Source organism: Haliotis asinina, chromosome 5, assembly GCF_037392515.1.
Source record: "Haliotis asinina isolate JCU_RB_2024 chromosome 5, JCU_Hal_asi_v2, whole genome shotgun sequence".
Taxonomy (NCBI): domain Eukaryota; kingdom Metazoa; phylum Mollusca; class Gastropoda; order Lepetellida; family Haliotidae; genus Haliotis; species Haliotis asinina.
Genome location: NC_090284.1, coordinates 73279954 through 73296651, shown reverse-complemented (window position 1 = coordinate 73296651; position 16698 = coordinate 73279954). Strand labels below are relative to the sequence as shown.

Below are 16698 nucleotides of genomic sequence, written 5' to 3'. Positions count from 1 at the left end.
CATTTTAGCATTTTGCTATTGTTTTCAAATTTTACTTATTCCAGCACATCAAGTTACAAAGAGAGTATACACAGACAGGGGATACATAAGAGTACTGATTGAACATGATAATAATATGGGTTCTTATGTTGCGCTAAAAAAGTATGCTCAAAGCGCTAACAGTTCTGAGTTCAGAAGTTCACACCCAAAGATAAAGTTGACATTTTAGCCTTTCCCAACGGACCCCCTGCTCGCTTCGAAGTCGATATCTCGAAAACTATTCGCCCCATTTTAACCAAATTTTGTTGTAGTATCGTCAATATTGGTTTTGGAGAAGGTCTCTCTCAAGGGACCAATTTTCATACTGGAGCCTTGAGAAGGACGTGATCCAAAACCACCATTGTCTAAACTACTCTGATATGTTGCACCTCGTCAGCACTGAGACACTTACCTCTGTCTGTAGTGGCCCCGTACCACGGGTCTGTGGAGGAAAATGAAACATGTCTCAGAATATTCTAAATCTGTGCGAAAAAACGCTTTACCTTTTATACACACTTTTGATGTTTAGACGTTTTGTCAGTACTCACATGTACTCGACACATCATTCCGAGGGTAAGGGTTCGATGAACGTCTGTAGTAACTGGAGTCTGGTGGAGAAACGCATCAAGTGTCTTAATTGACATATGTTCAATTTTTTGTCTGATGTGACCATCACTTTAATCTTAGTCCTTGGTCGCCAATATCATAATAGTTGTGTGTAAACTCAATCCATATAATCATATTTTGACACATCTTAAGTTTTCTGGAACTTTCGGACTGTCAGTTTGGACAATCGCTGGCTATATCGTTATTTTTCTATTCAAAGACCACATCCCTGGTCTTGTGGTGGAGCGTCAACCCGGAGAGCGGATGGTCGATGGCTCGATATCTGGACGCCTCCGAGAAACCTGTACTGTTGTTACCCAATCTTTCACTGTTGTAGTGTTAGAGAAAAGCTTGAATTTGCATGATATGCGCTGAAACTAGCTCATTATTGAACACCATAACCTTCACAAAATATTCACTTGAAAACCCTTGCAGAATAAATGTAAAGAATCGGTATTACCTTCGGTGCTTGTGTAAGGCCATCTGGAGACCCTCTCTATGGAAATTAATCACTATTGTTAGTATAACGTCCCTGTTGGTGTTTGTGCAAATTACTGTTGTTGGTAGAAGCGTTCCTTCATACGTGCCAGCATCATGTTTCATGTATGAAAGTATGAAAGTCATGTCATTTCTATCGCTGATATGTTGCACCTAGAGAGCATTAAAACACTTACCACTGTCTGTAGAGGTCCTGTACCAACGGTCTGTGGAAGAAAATAAAAGTGTCATAATATGCTACAACTTGAGTGAACTGTAGTTTTCCTTTCAAAAGGCATTTGACTTCACTCTTCATATAATATACAGGACACTAAACGACCTTCCGTGCAATGCCATTTTTATGGAACGAGTTAATGATTTAGTATTAAACGAGCGAAAGCGAGTCTGGATGAGCGAGTCAGAAAATGTATTTCAAAATTAAAATTTTAGGTCTGCGAATTTGTTGATGTGCAAATGAGAGCTCAGGGGTCGGAAATGGGTCTTTATTAAGATGTGAAATAAGCCATTCTCCTTCTTGACACCAAGGGGCAAATCGATCTCATAACGAATAGGATTTTTGCAAGACGTTCCACGAAACTTCACGCAACGCTCAAGTAAATGTATACTGGCGTTTCCTATTCTCGCGGTACTTACAGATATCAAAGCAAAGACCACAAATTTGTGACAATTACACAATGGAAAAATCAATAAGGACACTGGTTTTTTTCCGAAAAGGTAAGCATATCCTTTTGTCCTGTATTGAGTACGTATTTATTACACATGGGGACACATTGCTGTGTGGCGCCAACGTGTAAAAACACTCAGTTATCGATTGCTCCAGGTACCCTAACTTTAAGTGACAAGATGGTGTATGTACTGATTTTGTGAAACCTAAAAACTAACCACAAGTCCAAGGTACAGTGAGGTTATGCTGTCTGAGTAAGCCATACTGTTGATTTAAGATAACACACATTTTATCAAACTGTGGGTCTCTGATATAGAGGTTTATACCTTCCTGATTCGTAACAGTATGTGTCCGCTCAAATCAACGCGACAAAGACATTTCCATAATCATAGCTATTTCAGCTTCACTCGAGTCACGATTACCACTATATGTTATGTCAGTGTTTCTGAGTCACCATCAAACTAACGCGTGTGGTATCCTGTAAAACCAATGGCGACCGACACAAACACATGCAAAGGCAAATCAACTTTTAGCTGAAACGTCACTTTACATATCTAATAAATGCACCACCACCGGAAACAGAGATTGTGTTTAACACAACACACTGGTCATTCATGATATGGAAACCAAACACACGGTTATAATTTCGTTAACTGAACCATCTAAAGTGTCAATACATCAACTACCAACACTGCTGCTATTTTCGGCCGTAGTTTATTGACGGTCATATGGGGACACTAAAAACGTTATCAATAATCATGTCCAAAACTATGGTCGCACAGACAATGTCTATGGTCCAACGTATGTCTGTGGTCCAACGTACACAAAGTTCTCAAAAAACGTTCACTGTTCAATCCTAAGCCAAAAGTAATGGTGACATCAGTATTTGGTGTATCCTCCCCTCACACGGATAACTGCTTCAGCTGCGTGGATCATACGCTTTTGATAAGCCTCGTTACTCCTTCTCCAAACTCGCCAACGGCTATCGCCAACGCGAAGAAGAAATCGGCTTTCATCGGACCAATGGATCCTGCGATATCCTTAGGTTGTGATTTTACCGTTGATTACACCACGCCAAACGTTGAACTTTGTGTCTGTCAGTGAGTAAGGGACGTCTGATTGGACGACGTATACGGAGTCCAGCCGACCTCAGCATCCTTCGGATGGTGCTGGTTGAGAGACGAACACCCACTCTCCATTGTTCTCGCAGATCTTTGGCATTGGTCATGGGTCTGCGTCTCACTAGGCGAACTAGGGCACGGTCATCACGGGGAGTGGTCTTTCACGGCCTTCCCGGTCATGGACGATCCTTGACCTTACCAGTGGCCGCATGTTTCCTGACAAGGCGACTAATCTCTTGATATTCAATCTGGACCCAATGCTGCGACAGGACAAACCAGTTTCATGCACACCAGTAATCTGCCATCTGGTATTTTCTGAAAGCCTACGCCTCGGCGTGTTCAAAAAAGTCCAGTACTGTTCACTTATTGATGCGTCGATAAGATAGCAATGAGAATACTTCACTTCACCTTTTTATACCCCTCAGTCGCTTGTACCATGACAGAACTTTAGCATGAAAAGGATGCATTTGAGTCAGCACGTGAATGTTAATTGCATATGTATTTATATAGAACTGGTTGACTTCTCTGTTTTGACCCCTTTTTGTTACAGTCGATTATTATTTTCGGTGGTGCTTAATTAATGTTCATCTGTATATTTTGTGGTTGGGCATGAACATTGTCGGAATCTTTCTATCACTTTTATTTCCTTATCGTGTAAAATAGCAGATCTAGCTTTTGACATGGAAGTACTGATGTATTGCTGTCTTAATGTGAAGAGTATTGGTGTACTGGTGACGGCAGCACAATTCGGAGATCGCACGTGTGCGGCCCTTAAACCCCGACAGGTCTTAAGTCCCGATTGAACATGAATAATCATTAGTGGGCGGGGCTTATGTGCTACGTCACATATGGGCAACAATGGTTTCCGTTGAACTAAGGATATAATACATGTCTCAGTGACAGGCCTCTTTGCTAACGGTTTTCTAGAGTCGAAAGTTTGGGATCCCATTTCGGATATACAGATGTATCATCAGAGAAAAAGTATTCATTATTATCCCCCCGGCATGTAATGGAATCGGAGAATACAGTGTTTTGTTTAAATGGGCTGTTCTGTATGGGCTCATTTTCTTCAGGGTGACTTGTGATAGCTTTCATAAAAGATCAGATGAAAGACACTGAACTTTACTGACATTTCTTTTGGTCCACAATCTACACATTGTATTGACTCCACCCATCCATGATTTGACCCCAAGTTCAAGGTTGTTTAGTGTGTTTCAGATTGAAACTTCTGATGACCATTGTTGACAGTGGATACGGCAGAATTGAGATGGTCATTCCATGCCGATATGGCTGTCAGTTAGTTATTGCTACCTAACTAATTGTCGCTAATACATCAGTATCAGTGTGCACAGTTCGGGGCATTGAATTAACAATTTCTGTTTTGTGTGCAATGTTTTTTTCACAACACAATAGGACAGCAAAAGAATCTTATGGGATGTAACATAAGAGGAAAATCAAAGAAAAAGTTATGAACTGCATAAATGTGTTCACCTTAGTCAGGGCAATATCACACAATCAATATAATAACAATCTATATCATACATAATAGTTCATGTTAACAAAAGTGAGTAATTGCTCCATTCCCTATCAGTCTACTGCAAACATCAATCAACTAGTTACACAATCAAATATTAGAGGTTACTGTATCATGATACAAACATACATTACACAAATGACACAAGGAATTCTGAAATGGCGAAAGAGGAAATTGTGAGGAAACACCTATTTGTACTGCCGTGATTCTCTTCTGCCATCTTATATAAAAACATGATCAGCAGCAGTGAACTGACAGGCCATATTGGTGAATAGCACAGTAAGTACCATAACTAATTCTGATTGTGTGAAATATTTTCGTAAAAACTGCTAAAATATGGTGATAATTTTTCAGCAACATGTTAACAGCCTTTTAAAAGAGGTTATTTTTCAATGACACATAATGTTGCTGTGGAAGTTAATGGGAAAAACAGGCCATATTGGTGAATAGCACAGTAAGTACCATAACTAATTCTGATTGTGTGAAATATTTTCGTAAAAACTGCTAAAATATGGTGATAATTTTTCAGCAACATGTTAACAGCCTTTTAAAAGAGGTTATTTTTCAATGACACATAATGTTGCTGTGGAAGTTAATGGGAAAAACAGGCCATATTGGTGAATAGCACAGTAAGTACCATAACTAATTCTGATTGTGCGAAATATTTTCGTAAAAACTGCTAAAATATGGTGATAATTTTTCAGCAACATGTTAACAGCCTTTTAAAAGAGGTTATTTTTCAATGACACATAATGTTGCTGTGGAAGTTAATGGGAAAACACTTCAGTTTTAAGCAACCTGTAAAGGCAAGTACACACTATAATAATTCATACTTTTATGGTTTCCTGTTGATATTTTACCATGGATACCAGTTGGCAAATAGTGACAGATTTCATAGAACTGGGCGTGAAGCTATGGCTACTTTAAATAGAATGGATTTGTAGTGGCCCAGATTTGAACAGAGCTTTGTTTTGTGGTCTATCAGTGACAAGAGCCCACATCGAGTCATTGTTATCTGGTTTCTAAATTTATAGAACCGATAAATTTGACAACAAATTAGGATAAAGTCACCACTGCCACTATTTGAGTGTCTGAGTTAATCTTCTCAGTGAAAAGTCACAAGATGTGAGTATTGTGAGTATGAAATGTGTTCACTGTTGTTGGCACAACATGTCACAAACCCTTTTAATTGAAGTAAACAATGTTGCATATGATTCATTCTTTCTGTTTGACCCTTTTTGCAAATGAATAGACATGGTTTTCTTTTTAAAAAACACTTTATTAATGGCTTTCAAACAAGTATTTAGTCTCATGGCTGTTAATTCTTTCTTATTTAACATAAGAAATACACCATGTTTAGTACATACCATGTTTAGTAAGTCTTCTGGTCCAGGCTGTCTCATTATCAAATTTAATGACTCTCCCTTATTCATTAGATTTGTATTTCTGAGGGGGTTTTTTCACTTTGAGAAGCGTAACCAATAAACTTCTTAAGTTATCAGGATTAAATTTTTATCATTTTTTAAAAACTGACTAATGTGGGGTTGTTGAAGCAATTTTAAATCCCAATCACATGAGGTCATGAGTATCAAAATCATATTTCTTTAATGTAGTAGACTCTGCTGTGTCAGTAGAGGAAGACAAACAACTGACCATTAATGAACAGGAAGTTGTGTAGTTACATTTTGCAAAGCATTTTTGAAATAGTGTTACCTGAGGGTTATAGTAGACCTAATTTGTCTCTAACAGCTATTTCAATGCAAAAAAATCTCTTCTTTATGGATATGTTGGACAGGAGAAAGTATTGAAACTTCATCCAGTTCCCTTTTATAGTCGACATCTCATCTGTCTGTCCGTCGGGTTGTCCATCATGATTTTCTTCCCAGAGCATAACTCAAAAACTGTTCAATATTATTCAGTAAAAGTGGTAGATATACCAAACAGACATTGAGGTGGTGCCTTTAGCTATTTACCGTTTTTTGTCATATTTTTTTCCTGGAAACAATTCAGACTTTGGCTCAAAAGGGAAGTTCGTTTCCGGAGCACAACTCAAAAACCTTTCAATATCTTTCAACAGAACATGGCAGATATACGAGGAAGATCCCAAAGTGGTGCCTCATGCTATTTGCAGACTTTTTGGCATTTATGTTTTTCATGATTTCCATGGATTGGACCTTGTCAGAAAACATTCAAGCTGGACATAAAGTAACGGTCAGATGGGTTTTTTTTCTTTCAAATATGTGAGGTCTAGGGGGATTCGTCATCTTCTTATGACTGATGTGTTTTTCTGAGAAGTGACATACATATACAGAACACAAATCACAGATTTGCCTAGTGCAGATGTTTCAAGATTTGTCTATGTTCAGACCTTTCTGTAGGTTTAAGGACAGCTGCATAAGGGTCATAAGTGCACATGTAAACATCAAATAGGAAGACAAGGCATTACTGACTTAAATAGTTTCAAAATATTTCATGCAACAAATAAGTCATTTTCACAACAGCTTGTAAGTATCCATTCCACCTGTTATAATAATAACCTGATGATAACAGCAAAATACACTGAATAAGAAAAACTAGCTTTTTATCACTTAAATGATTTTTCTTGTGCAAGCTGTTTTGTAGAGTACCATGTGTGAACTGTTATTTAATTGTGATTTACACTCTTGTTCAGTGTCAGAGCATGTATAACACAATTATGACCAAGCACCATAACTAATATATTTAACTGAATGTGCTGAAAGTCAGACGTTATAGCCATGTTTACAGCTGAGTTGCTTAGAACACTGACTTTGTATGGTGGTGATTTACTGAAGAGTGTCTGTTCAAATCCTGGATGGGATCTAGAATGTACTTTACTGAGAATGTGTAATCTTGCACATAACACAGTTTCATGTGTACAAGTTGTATGTGTACATCTGGTATGTTTTGACCATTGTTATGAATGTAATGTGGAAGGATTTGATGGATTTGATGGATTTGATGGATTTGAAGGCTTTAGGTAATATATGGAGTTTTTCCATTTTAAAAGACTTTATAGTCATCATAATAAAAATAGGCAGCAGCTGAACTATTTTGATGTGATTGTATCTTGATAAGGTATGTTAATAATGATTATTATGTGTTTGATCTTTCTTTATTATGTGATTTCATCTATTGTGCAGTGATCTGTTCATTGTACCATAATGTCAGTTTGTATACCCAAACAACATTTATAGAGGAAGCTGATGAGACAAACACATTAAGATATGTTATATATCATTTTGGCTTCTTTTATACTTTTTATTCTTTGTGAAATAAACCAGATAGAATAAAGAGGGCCCTTGTGTGTAAAGCAGTAAAAGAAGGGGGTTAAGGAATGATGAAAACATTTGCAAATGTCAAAGTGATCAAACTTGTGTGGATTAGAAAACTCATGAGCTCTGATTCATGCTAGAGAAGCATATTTGGAACGATATGGTACAAAATTGATGATTTCTTAAGTGTAAGTACTGATTTCATTAAAACATTGGAAATCTATTTAGGAAGGCATGTCTATAGTACTTCAATAAGTTTGGCATCAAAATTTCTGATGAATCTTGTAAGGATTTCCTTTCCAAAGCTCTATTCCTCAACCCAAATATCAACAAAAAAAAGTTTTTCCTCAGGATGGTTTGAAAAAGGTGTTTCCTAGATATTGATGTGATGTTGATGAATTAATATCCTACTGGCATGTAATGCGGGGGGACATAGTCGATGCCTCGACTGTCCGTCCATCCGTCCGTCTGTCCATCATCATTTTGTTTCCGGAGCATAACTCAAAAACCGTTCCATATTTTTAGACCAAAATTGATAGATACAGTAATCTCAACGTATGGTTGTGCTTTTTGCTATTAACAGATTTTTGGCATTTTTTTGTTTGTTTTTTGTTTTTCTATGAAACGTTTTGGTCTTAGTCAAAGGGTGCAGTGGGTTTCCGGAGCAGAACTCAAAAACCATTGAGTATTTTTCTCCAAAATTTGGTAGATATATCAGTCAGAACCTTAAGTGGTGCCTTTTGCTATTTACAGGTTTGTGTGATTTATCACTTTCTTGATTTCAAGGGAAACAATTCGGACTTCCATCTCAAAATGGAGGATCTTGAAGTGGTGCCTATCTGTTTACAGATATATGGCATTTATATTATTCTTGATTTCCATGGAAACAATTCAGACTTAGTCTAAAAAGACATTAAGTAACTGTCAGATGATTTGTCCTTTCAAATATGTGGGGGCCAGGGGGATATGTCATCTTCTGATGACTCTTGTGATTCATTATTTTCTCGGTTTCCGTGGAAACATTTCGGACATAGTCTCAAAAGTTATAGGTGTGTTTCGTTTCCGGAGCAGAACTCAAAAAACTTCTAAATATCTGTCAGTAAAACTTGGTAGATACGTGTGGTAGACCCCAAGGTGGTGCCTTTTGGTATTTACAGGTTTTTGTGACTTCTTTTCTTGGTTTCCATGGAAACGTTTTGGACTTGGTCTCAAAATAGAGGGATGGGCTTTGTTCCCAGAGCACAACTCGAAAACCATTTGATATCTTTCAACAGATCTTGGCAGATATATGATAGAGATCTTGAAATGGTGACTTTGCTGATTACAGATATATGGCATTTATATTTTTGGAAATGATTTGGAATTAGTGAAGCTGGACTTTAACCTTAAGTGAGATATGATATGATATGATATGATATGATATGATATGATATGATATGATATGATATGATATGATATGATACATGACATGACATGACATGACATGACATGACATGACATGACATGACATAGGATATTAAATAGCACACACATTCACGCACTAGTACATGCTCAAGGAACTGGTATTGCTTCCCTCAATCACTGGATGTCAATCTGAACAGCACATTGTATTATCAATGTAGATTATCAACTCCCTGGCGAGTATGCAACTCATGCTGCCACTAGGTGCACCACGTTTTATTGTGACTCTCCCATCCTTACAAGGTACCCATTCACAGCTGGGTGGACTGGGACACATAGTCACAGTACTTCGTCCAAGTTCACTGCATGTTGCTGTACTGGAGTTTGCCAGTATTCATGTGGCCACCATCTGGTCATATGCCAACGGATTTGTGGGTTGTGCACTGTACATTAGAGGTCTGCAACACTGAAATAGTCGGCACACAAAGTTTACGTCAAGGTTTTTTACACCCGATCACAGTTGGGCTCGATCCTGACACCTCAACCTCGCTGGGTCACTAGCCTGGCACCTTAGCCATCTCACCTATCATACCCACTGTAACTATTCTTTTAAATATTTGGGTGCCAGGGGAATATGTCAACTTCTGATGACCCTGTTTCATTGTAGTTGTGACACGATGCTGATTACCACTTTTCCAAGATATTATACATCATTAATTTGGAAGAACAACAAGTGTACAGGTTAGACGTAAAGTATTTATATATTCCTCGTTTTGGAAGCAATGATATTTGAATCCAGCAATCCATCGGGACAAATTGACTTTTTCTGTAGGCTGGTACATTGGATCACAGACACATTTTGGTCAGTGTACAAATCATGTTTAATTAGGAACACATATTTAGAACCAGAACTATCATGGACATATGATTAATAGTCATTCTTCTTTAGTCAACACATTATATAGGTTGAGATGTTATCACTAAATATGCTGCCAGTGCCCTGTTGCCATTACCTGTGCATTGTAAGGAAGTCTGTCTTCTTCATGCACTAGGCTGTTGTGTTTGGGAGTTTGGTGCTGGTGTGTTTCAACACCCTTGTTTTTGTTTTTATTTTTGCTGTTTTTGACAATGTTTCTTTTCACTCAAACTCAACGAATGTTGAATTTTATTTAAAGTGCCCATTAAGCACACAAAAAATTACATTTATCTAAGAGTATAAATGACTTCACCATGATTCAGTTTATATATGACTATTAAATTTTGTGATGTTCCCACTTTCTTTCTTTTTTTTTTTTGTAGTATATAATGAACAATATACAATTAAGGAAGAGTCTATTATGGACAGTTTTTGAATAGTATGTCTTTGTACCTAAAATGTATTTTTTCACATCCATAACTAAGCCAGACATGGTACATGAACATGTCAATAAATATGGATTAGTATCTGTGGCTTTTGCACTGAATATGTTTGTCTACTCTTGTTCATTTTTAGTAAATTTTATAACATTATTAACATTAATCACATAATGTGAGATAAAAAAAAGAATGGTAAACATGACATTATTTATTACTATACCTCTCCATATAGCTTAGATATTGTTGAGCGTGGCATTTACTAACAACAAAAAATAAACAAAAACATGTACAATTGAACCTAACGATTGATATTGATTTGACATTTCAGGCACAACCTTCAAGAGAGAAAAGTAAGGAAGTCGCAGTGGCTGATCCGTCTAGACAGCTGACTTTTTGTGCTGGCGATTAGGGTGCAGGTTCAAGTCCCAGATACGACTCAACCAAAAAAGTACTAGAATTTGTACTTTACTAAGAAAGTGTAATCCCAAATATGACATACATTACATCTGATCACTTCCTAAATGGCAGTGTAATCACAATCAGTTATGCCTTGATATGGGTACAATAAGTCAAACTCAACATCCCCTATCTCTGGGAAAGGTAGTTGACAAATATCAAATAAAATATGCATGATCTGATACAGGCCCCCCTAAGTAACTGACGGAATTGCAGCAAATTTGAAGGAATTGCAGCTCAAATGTAAACAAACGCAGCCCACTCGCGAAACAATTGCAGCCATATCGGCAATTTAGCGGTAATAACTGAAACACATCGGCCATATCGGAAGCAATGTCGGTAATACTTGAAACACACTCGGCCGTCTTCGGAGATTTTTCGGCTCACACCCGTGATTTGTTGGTCGCGAACGGAAACTCACGCAGCAAAACATGGCGTCGTTGGAAGAAACACCCATCTCGGTGAGTTTTCTTTTTAGTTCCTACTATTACATTTTTATACTTATCCATCTTTGACCACCCGTGTTGAATGCGTTTAGGTATGAGGTGTTGTCGGGGCAATAGCTTATGTTTTTAGGAAAAGACTGTTTCGCGAGTGGGCTGCGTTTGTTTACATTTGAGATGCAGTTCCTTAAATTTGCTGTGATTCCTTCAGTTACATAAGGGGGCCTGTGATATGAGATATCAAATGTGATTTTTTAAGGTCATATGTAAAGTTTTAGTCACAGATGGCATGGCTAATGACATATTTGTCATTTTTCCATTCAGTGAATAAATGTATTGAAGGTTTAAATAAATGTAATAAAGGTTTCTGCCACGTTAGATTTTAACCATAATTGTCCAATAAGGCATTTTTATGTTTAATTCCATTATATATTTCTCATATTTTGCGCCCTTCGGGTTATCATGACATTAAAACAAAATGTTTTTATTAATGACTAACTTCATATGTTCACAGGTTGTTCACCATTCATCCCATGTTCGGGTGCTCCCCTAGTCCAGATCAACAATTTGCAGACGGCTTGGAATTCAGTTGATGTCTACTCTTGCTCTCAAGTGAAGCATTGTGAACTGAATGCAGCGGCACTGTTGAATTTCTAGATTTAGCATTTAGTAAGGGTAATTCATGCACCCACTTGCCAATGTCGTGCAGCTGTGCTGGATTTATAGGTAAAAATAGATCCCCATGAATAAATTCCTATACAAAGTGGTGACCATGTGATCAGTCTTAGTAACCTAGCTTATTATTCGGCAGGAACAGTGTAGGACATAAATTGTATGTCGTTAAAATCCTATTCCATGTGTGGTCAAGGCCATGTGACAAATAAAATAGTTTAAAATCCCTAAAAAATAGAAGCATTGAGCAAGAACACTGAGAAATTAATCACAAGTTTTGAAATGCAATTTGGTATCATCAGCCCAGAGAACCTGTCCAAATTCCCTAAACTGTAGATTTTAAAGGCGTTATTCCGTTTTTGGTGACAGTCATGTGACGAATAAACGAGTAAAAAATCTGTAAAAAATAGAAGTATGGGCCAAGTACATTGAGAAGGTAATCACAAGTTTGAAATGCAATTTGCTATCATCAGCCCAGAGAACATCTCCAAATTCCCTAAACTGTAGATTTTAAAGGCGTTAATTCCATATCTTGTCAAGGTCATGTGACAAATAAAATTGCTAATAATCCCTGAAAATTCTGAACTATTGAATAGCTAGTCACAACGTGTTCACAAGTATGAAATGCTGTTTACTGTAATGAGCTTAGAGAACATCTTCAAAATTCCATAAACTGTAGGTGTTAAGGGCAATATTCCATTTCTGGTCAAGGGTGTATGGCAAATAGAAATAGTTAAAAACCTCTGAAAGTAAGAACTTTTCACCCAGTACAATCAGAAATTGACCACATGTTTGAAATGCAATTTACTATCATCTGTACAAAGGAAATATTGAAACTCCATAAACTGTAGGGTTTGCATGCTTAAGTTCAAGTGCATGGGACTAATGATTCTTGTATAATGTAGAGTCAAATAAAAAGAAAGGTACAGCATCATTAAGGAACTTATGAATGTTACCATATTCTGGGTATCCCAGAAACTACAAGTAATTCCAATGTTTAGAGATTATTTATGTCACCATGACAAGCAGTATCACTGTCACAGTTCTTAGGTACTGATTGCTGCAGTTGTATGAACCACCAGTGGCTACCACATCAGTACCTAATGTAACCACCCCTTGTACAGACATCCTCTGTCAGTGTTCTCCTCATATTGACAATCAGTCATCAAATCAGCAGGATTAGAATGTGCTTCTTCACATGTTTTCTAATAACTTAACTGTAACTGGGTGGCTAATGTTCAAGTCAACAAGGTAGTTCAAGTCAACTGGTGTTCCAGCAGGACATGTCACGCATGCCAATAACTTGCCATGATGTATTTTCTATGACATGTGATGCTATGTCTTACTATCTAATAAGTATGCTGTAAGTTTTAGAAAAAAGAAAATCATCCCTTCTTAAAATATTCAGCTTTGTGAGTTATATTTGCTCCAGATCTTTCCATATTTTGTTTCTGTTGGCCTTTTTGTGAAATGTAGCTTCCTATCATGAGTTCATAACCAAATACCAGATCATTTTATAGCCCTGTTTATTTTACAGTGGTAGCTAAGCTTTTGCAAATACAAAGGGTATAATGTTCAGTGTCATAGAATTATAACTGCCATATACTGACACAGTCATTGTTGGTTAACCAAAGGCATTACTTGTTTGTTGGATTCTTTTCGACAGACATAAAGGTATGTGTCTATACCAACATAATGACTTTAGTACTACATATCATTATTTTTAACATGGTATTCTTCAAGTCTACTATTTGGGAAGACATTCTGCATTGGGTTTTTTTGTAAAAAAAACAACACCTTAAACAAAATTGATTTCTTTTGTCATTTTATGGGAAAATGTGACAATGGTTATGTTTTACCTGGTCAGCTGATGCTCTACATTTCTGAATACACAGACAAGTAACACCATGATTTGGACAGAAAATGTCCACTGTGACATGTCCACCGAGAACATGATTGTCAGTGTTCAGATGCATTTATAGGATGCCACCGATATTGGCTTTACTCTTACCTCAATGCAAATATTTACAGTTGATATCCTTGACTGTGATGTGACTGGTATGATATGAGGCATCATAAACAACTACCTCTCATTTTACACTTTATTCATAATTTCCAAACCTGTCCCAAACATGTAAACTTCTGATGTCTTAAGAGTCACATGTGCATGTGGTGCCTTTTGTAAACTGTACTAAAGGTGTCCTTTAAAAAGTGTTTCTCATGTATAAGCACACCTATATTTCAAGTTTATTATTAAAGAACATGACACATAACCCAAGCATTGATCACCAAACACCAAATTCAGTTCCAACACTGGGAAAGTCTGCAAACAACCCACCACTCTGCTGAAAGAGTGTGTATGGTTTTACTTCACTTTTAGCAATATTCCAGCAATATCACGATGGGGAACGCTGGACTTGGGTATCAGGATGAGCAAACACTTTATAACCATCCATGCTAAAGGAGTAGAATTCATGCTGTAAAATTTTCTTCAGGTGCATGCTCACCCATACTGCTTAGTGGAAACAAAACAGGCTCAGTGCTGAAGAAAATGTATATATTTTATATATTCTTCGGTTTTATGAATTTACTGGAATCACTGACTGATTAAAATATACTGTAATTATGACTTGACAACAACACTCCATTTCCATGTCAAACTCTTTCATACAACGATGCATAACTGATACGGTATAATGAATGTACAGTGGTAAACATGTACACGGAGTGTTTTCATTGATTTTGCCCATGCCAACCCTGGGGGTCACTTGGTAGACTTACTTTGGTGTCATAAAAAAAACATCATCACCCCGCCCCAGCGGTAAATTATCAACGGTACCTTACATAATTACGATCGATTTGGGACATGTCTTTATTTTACGTAGCATTGAAATGGTAGTTAGGATGAAATACACTCTCACTGCACGCTTTTCAACTTTACACGACTGAGCAGAAGTAAATGCTCTTCCGTGTTCAACTGAGAAGTTGTGCGTAAGAAAGACGCACGACCTGGTCCCATAAGCTCCGCCCACTCATGCATATTTATGATTTATGTGCACTTAAGACCTGTCGGGGTTTAAGGGCTCAGACGTACGAACTGGCCACATACGCTCCGCCCACTCATGCGTATTTATGATTTATGTGCACTTAAGACCTCTCGGGGTTTAAGAAAACAACATTTACCCATTATATTGTATAATTTAAACTTTCTTGGAAGATATTCGTGTTCGGTGTCATTGCATAACGTAACATGATACCACGCGCTTCTTATCAAATGTCACATCAGAGAAAGCAGTTCACAGTTTGTCAACAATACAGTTTCAGATCCGTGCACATATACATTTGGAACTGTAACTTGTTCACCTTGCTTAATGAAAACCATAAGTTTATTCATACGTCGTCAATAAGCTACTCAAGCATACAATGGAGTATGCATATGGCTTTCTTTCAAAACGAAACTTGGGCACACCTATAAGGAAATATTTTGATAGATCTTGCATGTTAGATACCATGGATCTTACATGGTGATTAGAAGCGATTGATAACAGATATTGACTGAATTTATTCAGTGCATACCAAACTACCTTGAGTAAAGAGCATTACTAACATTTTTAGAGGACAGGTGAGATCTCGACAGTGAATTGCCTATATCACTCAGCACCTGAAGCTCTAATTAATGCAGCTATAGTTAAGGATGGACATAAACATCCACTTTGGGGTCTTTTGTAAAACACAAAGCACTCGGCTATGTCAGCAGAAGTTGTCAGCAAAAGGATTCTCTTGAAATAGTACTCTTTCTTGTGGAAACCTTTACACGTGATACGTGACAAAACAGGTCTATACTTATGTGCTAGTCTCGTTTAAGTTCTTACCAGTTGTGGTGGTGGTGAAAGCCAATGAGGCCTGTAACAAAAAGATATTTATCAGACTGGCGATAACGGTAGCTTTGTTTCATTCACGTCTGGTATTTAACAAAGCGCAAACAACATCAGTATATACACAAGTTAAAACATACTTGTAGATATGTGTACGTAAAATAAGTAAATAGTTCAATCTTTCACAATAATGAATATAGATATTAAACCTTAAACCACTTTTTAAATACTAATACAGATTTTTTGCAATAACATATGAGCAAAGCCTATGTGAAAATGGACTTTAAGTAAAAATGTTATTGCTGTGGATTTAGTACAGTAAAGTATTTGGAAAAGAACATACCTGTCCGAGAATTGCTGCAAGAAGAAGGATAAACAGCCCTCTGAACCCCGCCATTGCCACCCGTTGTCAACTGACTGGCTCGCTCTACCCGGAACAAACTATTGTGTCAGAGCAGATTACTACGCAGAGCTGTCACCGTTAACCGGTCTCATTGTTCAGTTGGGGTTGCTGTGGGTTTTTTCTGTTATTTGTCGGTTTCTGTTATTTGCCGGCTGTGTTTATCAATACACCATCGCTATATAGATCAGAAAATCAACTGATTACTCCAATCTGCACTAATCTATCCCAGAGAACAATGTCATAAACATATCGGGCATGCCTATAAATATCGTTACGCATTTGTTATGTTTTATTGCATATTGTGTATTGAATTCTTTGGGGAAGCCAGGTCATGCTATGCTATGAACTCATTCGTATT

At 37.3% G+C, this 16698-nt stretch overlaps 1 protein-coding gene across 3 annotated transcripts in view; it reads right to left on the bottom strand.

The window, feature by feature from the left end:
• LOC137285241 (CUB and zona pellucida-like domain-containing protein 1) overlaps nt 1-16577 on the bottom strand; it is a 39855-nt gene extending 23278 nt beyond the window's left edge. The window contains exons 1-5 of one of the 3 annotated variants that reach the window (XM_067817539.1): nt 16281-16577; nt 15935-15965; nt 1299-1328; nt 567-626; nt 431-460 (exon numbers count right to left, since the gene is read on the bottom strand). In XM_067817539.1, the coding sequence (XP_067673640.1) occupies nt 431-460; nt 567-626; nt 1299-1328; nt 15935-15965; nt 16281-16334 (205 nt within the window). In that variant the 5' untranslated portion in view covers nt 16335-16577. The remainder of the gene's footprint in view (nt 1-430; nt 461-566; nt 627-1298; nt 1329-15934; nt 15966-16280) is intronic. The other 2 variants (XM_067817541.1, XM_067817540.1) reach the window with 2 other exon arrangements.
• Nucleotides 16578-16698: the final 121 nt, after the last annotated feature.